The sequence below is a fragment of the Periophthalmus magnuspinnatus genome, chromosome 3, assembly GCF_009829125.3.
Source record: "Periophthalmus magnuspinnatus isolate fPerMag1 chromosome 3, fPerMag1.2.pri, whole genome shotgun sequence".
Taxonomy (NCBI): Eukaryota; Metazoa; Chordata; class Actinopteri; order Gobiiformes; family Gobiidae; genus Periophthalmus; species Periophthalmus magnuspinnatus.
This window is the reverse complement of record NC_047128.1, coordinates 29,031,409-29,044,168: the sequence shown is the minus strand read 5'-3', so window position 1 is coordinate 29,044,168 and position 12,760 is coordinate 29,031,409. Positions and strand designations below refer to the sequence as shown.

At 38.4% G+C, this 12,760-nt stretch overlaps 2 protein-coding genes and 1 non-coding gene across 3 annotated transcripts in view; 2 read left to right on the top strand and 1 right to left on the bottom strand.

Moving 5' to 3' along the window:
* Window positions 1-2,102: 2,102 nt before the first annotated feature.
* Window positions 2,103-5,075, bottom strand: cry5 (cryptochrome circadian regulator 5). The gene is made up of 11 exons (XM_055231885.1): window positions 4,971-5,075; window positions 4,484-4,704; window positions 4,200-4,394; window positions 4,007-4,125; window positions 3,779-3,933; window positions 3,555-3,695; window positions 3,310-3,477; window positions 3,088-3,228; window positions 2,855-3,006; window positions 2,430-2,650; window positions 2,103-2,359 (listed from the first exon to the last, which is right to left on the bottom strand). The coding sequence occupies exons 2-11, from the start codon at window positions 4,693-4,695 to the stop codon at window positions 2,298-2,300; spliced, it is 1,566 nt and encodes a 521-aa protein (XP_055087860.1). The 5' UTR covers window positions 4,696-4,704; window positions 4,971-5,075; the 3' UTR covers window positions 2,103-2,297.
* A 302-nt stretch (window positions 5,076-5,377) lies between these two features.
* Window positions 5,378-5,449, top strand: trnah-gug (transfer RNA histidin (anticodon GUG)). Its single transcript has one exon. It is a non-coding gene; the product is annotated as a tRNA-His (tRNA).
* A 706-nt stretch (window positions 5,450-6,155) lies between these two features.
* Window positions 6,156-12,760, top strand: part of LOC117393747 (FERM domain-containing protein 5-like) — a 33,058-nt gene continuing 26,453 nt past the window's right edge. Inside the window, exon 1 of the mRNA XM_033991747.2 lies at window positions 6,156-6,550. Coding sequence (XP_033847638.1) covers window positions 6,437-6,550 — 114 coding nt within the window. The 5' untranslated portion in view covers window positions 6,156-6,436. The remainder of the gene's footprint in view (window positions 6,551-12,760) is intronic.

The following is a 12,760-nucleotide window of genomic DNA, read 5'->3' as shown; positions in this document are numbered from 1 at the left end:
ATAAATATTTTAAATAAAATTGACATAACAAATATGATAATAACATAAAAAGAGTGATTTATAAAACACAATCTCAGTATGTAAGAAAACTTAACTAATATTAAGAGTTTCTATGGTATGGCCATGAGACTGACAATTATGTTGGAGCACCCCAGAGGAAAAGCAGTAGGAATTGAAGAGCCTTATATAGGCAGACATCAGTGAGTGCCAAAGAGCCATGGACTTTTATCTGGACACAGGCCTGCCTGCACACAGGCATACAACATAGGATTCATTTTACATACTCAAATAATAATAATGAGATTCATAATGTACTTACATCATCGGTTTAGAGTTGTTTGTGTCATTGGCTGGTAGTCTTCATTGGAGATGGAAAACGTCAGAGTGAACCTCATTTCCTGGATAGGGGTCTACAGAAAGATCAAAGCATAACAGTGTGTGGAAACACTATGGGGTCCAAGTGGCAGGATGAGCTCATCGTGTTAGACAGCAGATCCTCTAAGCCTGCAGCGTGTTGGGAAGGGGTACCCCAGAGCTATATTCAGAAGATTTATATAGTAAATAGTTAGTGCTATTGCATACAAAAACTTCAAAAATTGGACACTGCACCCATAATGGAAATCTGTTACAAAATGTCATTTAAATAAAACAAACTGTATTTGTTGACACAGAATATCCAGATGATCAAAGGAATCGTGACCACATTGCTTGAAGCTTTTCTATGTGGAGATCATGTGGCTTAATGTATCAAATTTATTGAAGCAATACAAACAATAACCTCCAGATCTGCCCTTATTTTGCCTAAATCTATTGTCAAGAATTAAAAAATAAAATTCATAGACATAACCACAGTATGAGTGGATTAAGCAACACCTTTTCTGGTTGCTCTTTAGTTTCACTGTGGTATTTATTGAGCAGCTTCCTGGTCTAATAAATACTGACCTTTCCGCCTCTGAATATGAACTGTTGGACACAGTTCTGTTGCTTTTTGTCAGAGTCATAATAGTGGCGATAACATTTGCATTATACCTTACCTGACATTGAGTTAAGGTCATCCACGCATTGTCTGAGGAGATGGCTGGGTTAATAATTAACCACTTCATTAATAGAGGTAAATAGTGATTCATTCCTCTTGTTTATGCTGTGTTTACTGTAAGATGCTGTATCTAATACAGAAATATAAGATGTCTATAATATGATTATAAATCTTTTTGAATTCATCTACCATAATGAAATACAATAGCCAAAACCATTGTCTTTCATACCTGATACTACATGAAAAGATGGATTAAGCTTCCATGAAGGATATCAGATCCTATGAGAAATACAGTACAATTTAAGCCACTTGAATAACAGCTGCATTTGAACATGCTGTTCTTATTCAGTCCAACACCCTTTTACAAAATATGATGTGTCAACATAAACAGCATTGCACCTGTTAAAACATAACTTCACTGAACACTAAAGCAATATCAGCTAAAGCATTTATATTTATCCTTTATCATTGTCGGTAATGGATGTAAAACAACTACAAGAAACAAGAAGACCATTTTTGGCCTATTGAAACTAGAATGCACAATCTGTCAGATTAATGAATGAGTAGAAAGGTAAACAGCAAACATCAGTGTGATTTCTGATGCACAAAATCTCAGCCTGTGTTTGTGAGCCTTATAATGTTATGACATCATCCTCTGGATATTCACCCCAGTGTCAGCTCCAAGGAAGCAGAAACAGGAGAAGACCTATCCCCCAAAGACAGCTGTGTGACCCGCACAGCACACGCACGCACAAATGCAGCAATACTTTTATTACTCCCATTTACCCAAACAAACAAAGGTTGTAAACAAACACTACATTGTAAGGCCACACTGAATTGCAGTGGAAATAATCAATAGACATACATACATACATAAAATTAAGTAATTATGCCCTGAGCAAAGTGTCAGTGTCAGCTTGTATAACCCTAAAATAACACAGTAAAATTAATGCATTAATATAATTAGTATTCTTGCAATTAATATAACTTTAGTTAACATTAATATAACCAGAATGTAACAACGTCTGATAATGAAACAGGGACACAGTGACATCTAGTGGTTTTAAGCAACAAAAACAGTATTTATTGTTAAAAAAAAAAAAAAAAAAAAGAAAAGAAAAAAAGAAACTAAGACTATAGACGGGAAGCAAGTACACACAACTGCAAAATGTGCAAAAGAAAATATTTGTTTAAAAAAATGTAAACCACACACAGTTTAAGACCCCTTATAATACAATGTTCATTTGGCTACTGCTTTGCTTTACTTCTGTTTTGCTTTTTTATTCAACATGTCCACAACAGATGGTGCTTTGCGTTTCACACCTGTGTAATGCAAAAAAAATTATAGAAATATTATAACAAGATAAGTAGTAGAAAAATGACTTTCACAAACCTTGTTTTTTGCTGGGTGACTCAGACTTATCTGCTGATCTCTTGGCATAGGCTAACGTCATCCTCTGAATATTCTTCTTCCTCACAACTTCATGCTCTACAAGAGGCTTTGGATAGTCTTTGCCAATAATGCATCCTGCAGCCTGCTGGACACTGCGAGGAGCTTTCCATGGCTCATAAATGTGCTGGGGTGGAAACTTTTTCAATAAAGGCAGGTACTTTCTGCAAAATGCAAACATGTAATAACTACTACCATTTATCAAGTTAATGGCTTAATTGCAACTAACTGATAATTAAAATGTCATTAGTAATCAAACAATGATTATATTTACATCAAAATTACACCAGAAATGTATAAAATGTGTGCTTTAAAGGAAAACTTATTTTGTTCAATAATCATTAGTTGCAGCCCAAGTTTTGTCTTACTTGATATAATCTCCATTTTTGTCTGTTTTCTTGCCAAATGCCACGGGGGAGTAGACTCTGAAAAACTGGTGAAAGAAGGTACTTGCTGAGAGCCATTGCCAGTTCCCGGCATTCAAAGCCCAGTCTCCATCTAACAAAAGCTCCTCAAAAACCTGTAAAATTGGCAGATTATGTCCATGTTTCACAGTTCCTGAATACAGACAATTTCATTATGTTAAAACTTTGTTTTGCACCTTTTGTCCTTCCTCCCAGCTGATCCAAAGGTCGCCTCGAGTAAGGAAGCAGGCAACAGCATGTCTGGCCAGGTGGTGAATCCACCCCTCAGTCCTCAGCTGTGTCATAATGGCATCGATGAATGGAAACCCTGTCCGAGCCTTCGAAGATAAAAAAGTGAGAAGCTTGTTGCAATACTCTGAATTTAAATGTACTACATGTATAAATAACTTTAGTGATACCTCTCTCCAAGCGGCCAGGAATTCTGGATTATTGTCCCAGTCCACCTGCGTACATACAGGGTTGTCTTTCATCTTGTTGAAGTTGGGGATTCCTAAACTGGCTGTGTAAAAGAACTCCCTCCAAAGTAACTGACCATGCAGAGAAACTGGAGGAGAGGAGTGCTTTTTCTGAATGAAAGGAAGAAGACACAAAAATCAACAAGTCTAGTTATGGAACACAGAATAACTCTGGTGATGGTACCTACCCCTTGATAGACCTCTGCCAACCTCCACCAAAAAGTGCGTGCAGACAAGCAACCAAACGTGACATAAGGACTAAGAACAGTGGTGCTTGGCATCAGAGAATTAGGAGAGGTCTGGGGTTTTTCAAAATTACACACCCATTGCTTAGTTAAAGGAAAGAAAAATATAAATGAATACAAACTTGGTATATAGATCACAGTTGTACAATTTACTACATGAGCATTACAGTTCTTTTCATGTGTTCATCTAGCCTCTTCAAAGCCTCTACTTCTCCACCTGGAAAAAGCTCCTCAGAGATGGATGCAATGTCATGACCCAGCTCATCTAGTGTAGGAACACCAAACTTCTCCTCATGGTCTTTAGAGGATGGAGTACTTGTATCTGTGACAGATGGGATACCTTGTCACGAGTAACGTGTCATTTAGAAGATATTATTCTTAAAGTGTTACCGTACATTTTATATCATTCACAGTCGGAGCAGGGATTGGCTTTTTAGGAGAACCAAGGTCACTTACAATGGCTTGCATCCGCTTATAGGTAAGAAGAGGCTTGCCATTGTTTGCTTCGATTATTCTGTAATGATGATATAAGTTAATTACTATGACAAGGGCAACAAGAAACATGTCTATAATCAAGAATCCCCAAACCTGTTAATGTCAAAGAGGGTGTGTGATACTTTGTAAATGACTTCAACCCCATGTTCTTTAGCCAGTTCTGTGACAGTTTGGTCACGGCTTAAACTGTAAGGTTCTGTGTCGTACTCGTAAGTCAACTTTGACACTTTCCACTTCTTAAAGAGCGTGGGGAACACATCCTTAGGTTCACCTCTGACAATAAACAGCCTAAAGCAGAAACAATACAGAATCACAATTTAATAATAATCACAGTGACAAATACGTGTGTTAAATTAAATTGTCTGCCATTGTTGCACCTTGAGTTGAGTTTTTTGAGGCTGCAATCCAGGTCCCTGAGTGATCCTATAAGAAACCTCCAGCGGTTCAAGCCAAAAGCCTTGTTGTAAAGGTAAGGATCCAAGACAAATACAGGGTACAGCTCCTTACAGTCCTTCAGACCAGCGATCAGTGCTGGATTGTCGTGCAGTCTGAGCCCCTTGCGGAACCAGTGAATACACGTGTGGGACATGCTGATTTTCTGCAAACAAAACATTTATTTGTGTTTCTAAAGCAGTATCAAGCAGGGTAATGGTGGTAATTGAGCGATGATCAGTTCCATATAAAAATGTGCATATCATTATCTAATTACACCGACAGAAAACATCTGACTAACAACAGTCTGTTACGCCTTAATAAACAACTAGTTAGTAAACAGTGGTAGTAAACGTGGAAAAACGAAGACAACAACTTAGGGCTAATGTTTTGCCAGTCAGATAAATAAAATGTTAGCTTAAATAATGTTACCTTTAAGAGTCCGTTTGTGGAGCGTGGATCAGTTTCTTAACATCACGATCGCTGCGTTTGGTAACATTCACGGCGAGTGTGTTACAAAAGCCTCGGAAGCTCGACAGGATACGTCTATAGCTGTTCGTCCAATCACATGTGGTCTATGTTTACAAGTGTCTCTACCATTTCTTCACCAGAGGTCGCACCGCTACAGCAAATGCGTGAGGAAAATGTCTCTGCTCTCAAAGCTCAAACGCGACCAAAATGGGTTTATGAAAGGTCTTCAGTTCATTTATACATGTTTTAGGTCGTATATGTCCATCAAAGTCCATTTCAAACCAGAATTGAATACCAGTATGTTTCCTCCTGTTTTCTACGAATGACCTCAACGTGGTGCGTACAGAGTCTGTATCTCGTCGTAGCTCGCCGTGATCGTATAGTGGTTAGTACTCTGCGTTGTGGCCGCAGCAACCCCGGTTCGAATCCGGGTCACGGCATTGTGGAACAATGTCACGGCAGACGAGTTAACTTTTCTTTTTCACTACAAACGTGTGTAGCATTAATGATAAAACATTATATTACAATTTTTATTAGTCTCACTCATGCTGAAATACCTTAGAAAGCCGACCTATTACTGAGTACAACGGTTTGTTTACCGTTAACCGTCAGTGCTAATGCTAACATATAAACTAGTCACAAAAATGCATTAACCTACCACTAAAACACACTGTAGTCATGAAATGTATGTCCAAATTTTACGTCAGTCCAAATTTAGACACTGTATTATGAAGATAAACACTGTTATTCTTCGTCAGTACACTAAATATGCAAAAATATGCTGCTACTCACCACCTTTTTTCACTTGTTAACATGTCACTTAACGCCAAGTGGCTGGATGCGCGCTTTCTTAGACTGGGGCAATTTGGCGATGCTTTCATGTTTATCGGAAAATATACAGTATAGGTCTTCTACAATACAATTAGATCTAGATCAGACCAAATTATACCATGAATGAAAATTAAGTTAATTTGTTTCTGCGATAATGGTAGCAGCAAACTAGTGTAAGTAAGTGTGACGTTGAATTTATATCCAACAATATCTGAAAAGTGGACTATAACAGGTTCTTCTTCTATAATATCCTACTGCCATTGAATGCAGCACCTTGGCCATTCAGCTATCTGCCTGCCCAGCATCCAGAGCGGCATTGGCACGGGCAGAGTGGAGCGGGAAGGTGTGGTGAGGGGCAGACTCTTCAACTGGACCACCACGGACCAGCGACAGTAAGCTCCTCTCCTCCATTTAAACTGAAACCGTGTGCTATCTATTACGAGCGGGTGCATCAAATGGAGACGAATCACCGCAATAGTCCAGTATCGCCACCGCTGCCCCTGGCCAGGTGTTGGATCATAGACGAGGGACATCGCTAAGGTGCGAGGGGGGAGAAAAACAAGACAACTGCTCGTTTGGTGTCATCTCTTGTGCATATGAGCGAGAAGATGCTGAGCCGCCTCATGAGCAGTAGCATCAGGAGCCTGGACCGTGAATATAACTGCACTGTGAGGCTGCTGGACGACTCGGAGTACACCTGCACGATACAGGTCAGTGGGAGCTCTGTGCCCTGAATGTCAGATGACCAGGTCTGTATGAAACTGGACGTCTCCTTTATCAGGTGACTTATTTATCATTCCAACCAGTTGTGTTGTATTTTGGAGATGTGTCTGTTCATAGGAGATGGTCCAATTTTGTCCTCTGTCATCCTCTAGACAGCGTTTTCGTCATGCAGAAAAACGAGATCCCATGACTGCATGAGGTTGTGTTGCGTAGCAAAATCAGGACGAGTAGCCTGCCAAGGTGCAGGTGCTATCTCCTCTCTGCTTTACCATAGAAATCCATTGAGCTGGAAGAATTATGAAACAAAATATGCTCTGATTTTAAAATTATAGTGGCAGGTTGCATCCACCCAATCACTGAATAATTTTCTATGAGGTCATAAGATACTTTCTATGGACTATCATTGAACAAGGATGATATACACATTATCACACAACATGTTGGCCCTTTAACCACATTGTAATTAATTAGCTTACAATAACACAGCAAATTTATAGGCTTATGTATTTCTTTAAATTGCATTGGTAAGATACATGACAAACAGTTCGCACCAGGTTTTGTTTGTTAATGTGAGAAGAAGACACTGTGCTTTCTGTTGTAAAGGTGCTTGTTGACCTGTCCTTGTCTTTTGTTCTTCACTTGGGTTTATTCATTAGCCTCTGTTGCAGTGACAGTGCTGATTTATATTCCAATGAGACTCACTGACTCACTTAGTCCACTGCAGACTTGTTAGAGACATTTGTCCATCTTCAGCACCTTCAAAATCAATAGTGTTATTGACATGAATTGAGACAAGTCAGGGCCAGAGTCAGTAAACTCATTGTCTCTGTTTAAGTATACAAATGAATTTGTATTTTCAATAATTTTAGAATTTAACACAATGTAGGAATGTACTGTCCACCTGTTTGTTGCTCACGCTGAGTGTCTTTGATGACGTTTTGAGATGACAGAACAAAAGCATCATCACCAAAGTAATTCCTTCAGTTTGAAACAGTTCAAGTGAATAAGTCCCATGAGACAGATCAAAGTAAACACACACAGTCCATTCACTAGCAACACTTGTTACATGGGGCTATCCTGTTTGCGAGGACTACAGCTCTGTTTTATTGAAATGCAGATATAGATTTGTGGCTCATAGCATGATTTGAGTCCAAGCAGGTTTACGACATGTTTTTGAGGACTGGGATTGTTGTGGATATTAGATTTATTTGAGTCATAGGCCCCTTAAGCCTGTCATGAGTTATGACCCAGGTCTCTGGACATGCTGACTCCACTCTTTGGGCAGCACCATAAAGGGGAAGAAAAGCTGAACATCAAGAGTGTGTGGAAAATGCCTGAGTAATCAATGGATTGTGTATTTTTCTTTTACAAGCGACTAATCAATTTATTCAATAGCTTGCTATCACTGACAACAAAATACATACATCTATTGCAATTAATATGAATAACATTTCAAATTATTAAAATAAATAATCAAATCGAAAAAGAATCATCTTCATTAATCCAAGGCAACTATAGTTTTATTCAAATTTTATGGCATTTCACCTCCCAGCAACAAAGGTTCTGGCTTTGATTCCCAGACTGGATGGGGCGTTTGTGTGTAGACTTTGTATGCTCTTATCTGCATAGGTTTCCCCTCAGGTACTCCATCTCCATCTGATCTACATAATTTTGTTGCAAAAGTTGAATAAAATAGTGCAGATATACAAATTCATAATAGTCCCACCAAATGATACTGCAGCATGAGGCGTATGAGTCAAGAAGCACCAAACAACCTACTTTGGCATAGTAGCAGTGGCATAAAGCTGTAATTAGGTTAGAATCCCAAGATGCAACATTATTTGTATCATTTTGCTTTATAATAACAACAATTGCCTACAAATAATTAGGTCATTTTCATGTTTAGAAAGGATTAAGCTGATTAGAGTACTGTGGGATTCAAACCATGCACAGCCCCGGTAGCTACAAATTGCCCCTGTTGGATGTAGCTTCAGTTGCACTGTAAATGGTGATACCACATCACTCTCGTGTCTGACCTAGAAACATTGAAGCGTCAGCTGCAAGAAGGAAACTGCAATGGATTTTTGAGTGTTGAATCTTCTCGCTGTAGTCCTCTTGTCCCCACTGTATCTTTAATGATGTGCACAGCAGAAGAAAGCACAGTCTTTTAGAGTTGTCTTTGTCCTTTGTAACTTATAGTAATATCATGTTTTGATTGATATAGATTTATCAAGTTGCAAGTTAGTTAATTAGTAATGCAATTGAAAATGAGCACATGGGCATGTGCGTGGGATTTATGAGCACATGCTTAGAATTGTGTGTGTATAATAAGAGCTTTGTAAAGAAGAGAAAAAAAACATACATTACATGAATGAATACGACTTCTTCATATCTGCTGATTTTGCACATTAGAGACAACATTATCCATTTACTTGCAGTGTTTGTATGCCTGTGTTTGTACTCAGAAGGGGGGGTGTTATGTTATTGGAAGTGGCAACAACATGACACATAACGTGTTCTAAATAAAACAAAGAGTAAGGCTGTGACAGACCATGTTAAATCTGCATAATTTCATTTACCACATCTTATGCTATGGTGTGCTACATGTCTAGACATGCTGCACTACTGAAAGTAGCAGAGTAATTGCTTTAGCGATCAGCTCTGTCATAAAGTTGGCTGTATTTTGTTGCTGTGGGACTTTGGGAGAGCTGTGTTGCATATATAGAATATCCATGGTCGTGTTGCTTTAATTTAGAGTTGCCACGACCATATGCCACATCTTTGTTTGGTGCGTTGAGGTATTGTTGTGGTCTGTGGTGTGTTTCCTGTCTCTTGAGGTCTGCAGCCTTCATGTGTGGTAGTCATGGCCAATAAGACTGAAACCGTGCGCTGGATGATATAGCCTCATGGCTCTTCCACTTGCATTCTAGTGTGAAAGTCCATTTGGAAATGCTCCATAAGGGATTATCGTCCTCTAGGTTTTCACTGGAGCAATCACAACTGACGACAGGGTTTTGTAATGCCACTACCGCTCCAAAAATAGTGTAACTGCTGCTATGCTTAATATCTGCAGTAAGCAGGAAAGATAAGTGTGTTTCTTCCTTTGAGAAAACAGTAAAAGGACACAATGGCTATAGAATTAGTGATTCTTTTTGTCAGACAGGAGGTTTACCTGCTTTAATTGTGTCCCCTGGCAAACCATCTAAGAGGCCTTCTCAGGACTGCATCCCGTGTGTGATAAGGTGTATGCTTCCTCGTCACGATTTATGCCCTTCGACCTTGTTTGCGGTTCTCGATGGCTTCTCTGACTCTGCAGTGGTATTTGTTGCTTTCAGCACGGATGACCCTTGTATTGTTCCAGTCTATGGTGTGGTTTTGTCTCATGCAATGGTGTGATTTCAAATTTTCCTCTTTTCTTTTCTCTGTTTTATGTTCAAACTCTCCTGTTTGACAAAAAGAATAGTTAATTCTGAGTTTAAAACTCAAGACAGACTGAACCTTTGCCAAAGACAATGGCTTGTAGTTTTTATTGTATTTATGAGAGCTCCGTCTGGGAAGCTCCAAGTATGAGCTCAGCTTTAATAATTCCTATTGTATTATATTGTTAACTAAGAATAAGCCCACTAAACCACATGGGCATGTGCTGGATGATGACGTTGGCACCACTGTCAGCTCTGCTGTAACTGAACATCTCCAAACACACACAGTGGAAGCATTTAAGACACCATTGTTGTTCATTTTTCACAAGGTAAAACAGAAAACAGTGGAGGGGGAGGCTTTGACTGGTCGCTGTTGAGAGAAACATGCATCAATCTGTTAGGATACCTACCTGCTCTATATACCAGTGATCACAAATGTTCTATCAAACATTATTGGTATTAATTTGACATAGAAATATATGTCCTTTATGGGATAGGAATGACATACAACAGCAGAATTTTCCATACGCTTGGTCATACCCAGTACTGAGTTTTTTTCTTCCTGAACAACATTTTTAGGTGAGATACAAATTTGTGTAAAGATGTGTCATGAATTAAGCTCATTCTTGCTTCCATCCTGTTGAGTGGTGAGGGCCATGAGTGACTCATATTAATCTTGCTTATCTATTCAAACAGCATAAAAAAAACTAATTTTCAAAGTAATTGAATGATTTATCTGCCACACAATTTTGCTTTCCTATTAAAGGTAGAGCTGCATATTGAAACACCAACTTTGTGAAATACTCAAAGAATTACAGTGATTTGTGATGTTGACAAGCAAATGTAGCAAATTGTCAGTTTCTGTGCTAAAATGAATTAAAAGTTAGCAGTTACTATAAAATTAGCTAATTTCAGATGTTGGTTAACCCTTCAGGCATCAAATGAATATTTAAAATACAGTCATTAGGCCTGCTTGCAAAACAGATATATTAACATTTTTCATTATTGCAGCAGGTATGTTTTTCATATAATCTCAAATAAGTTCTTTAAAGGTGCACTATGTAACTTTTCTGGTGGAGAGCCTGCCATCTGCTTGGCTCCATGGAGTTAGTGTTATTTTACCTGGAATGTTTTACAGTATGGCATTAAACTCTATCTGCACCAGGCCATGTTACAGATCAGATCTGTGTAGAGGAAGCACAACTCACAGTACAAATGTATGTTATTCAAGGTATTTTTCAGCAATAAAAACACCTGCAATAGAATGAGTGTAAGATAGATATGTTTAATGCCATACTGTAGAGAATTCGTGGTTAAGCAATGACATTTCCATGTAGACAAGAGGTAGCAGACCCTCCACCAGAAAAGTTACATAGTGCATCTTGAAGTATTGCCTCTTCTAATATAACAGACACAGGCACCCCTCCCTTTCATCACACAGACTGCTCTAAACCATCCTTTCTTTTAGCTCAGCAAGTGTCCTGTTTCTATTTTTAAACACATGCTATAGCGGAGCCTCTGCTATGTGTGTGGAATACTAAGCAGATCTTCCCGCTCTTTAAAAGCCACTCCAACTGTACTTCATGGACAGTTGGACACGCTGTGAACAACTTTCTCGTTTTCTTTTAAGCGAACACATTGGCTGATATATAAGTCCAAAACGGACACAGAATCGGCCATCACACAATTCCCTGGTTCTGCGTCCTCTCTATACGAGGTGAGATTGGTGCTAAGGACTACTTTGTAATCCAATGATGACTTGCTGCTGCTGGCTTTTGTGTGTGCTTTACAGAAAGGGGGAAGGAGAGAGAGAGGCAGCAGGTCTGTCTGTCGCGAGGGAGCTCTGTGTGTCTTGTTCTTGGCTCTCAGAGTAGTGGACAGCTTGAGAATGAATCACAAAGAAAAACAGTTCCCCTATGGTTGGTATGTGGTCACACAACACAGCTGAATATAAGGGTAGTAGTTTTGGGAGGATGTAACAAAAAATGTATCCAGAACATTTGTCAAATCAGATACTGCATGTCCTTATTTTTATTTTATCATAGTTTAAGTTATTATTCTTTGGTTAATGTTGCACCATAACAGTGAAGCAAATTCTTAATATGTGAATTTTGTTCACTGACAATGACAATCAGGGCTGCACCGATACTGATATTTGTATCGAATATTGGCGCCGATACTGAAAAATTTGCTGAATCGGGTATCGGTTCCAGGATATCGAGTTTGGGCCTTTTATTGGATGTAATAAGATTATTTACTGGCTGATTTTGGCCTAGAAAGTCTCATAATGTTTGAAATTCTATTCATACATTCATTTATAAGTATGACATTTACATCACACAACTGGATCTCTTGTGTAATAAGGTAACTGTGTTTTAAGAAAATAAATGGTTAATATTGGTTAATATCAGGTATCAGCCGATACTTAAATTCAAAGTATTGATATTGGAACTGAAAAAGATGGATCTTTACATTCTTATGGCAATAAAACTTCTTTTTCTGATTCTAATCGACACTAAAACTAATATTGACACAAGTATCAATACTGCAAAAAACAGGACAAAAGTCTTGCTTTCCTGAACAGTTTAGTATGATTTTGAGCTTTATCAGAACAAATATAAGACGTCATGCTAAGATAAAGAAAATACTATTATTATGTATATAAAACTTACATTACATTACTCATTTTTAAATCTTCATTGTGATATTGTAATTGGTATCAAGTATTGTGTGAATTCCTTAGTATCACAATCGATTTTGAAATTTTAGTTTTGTGAC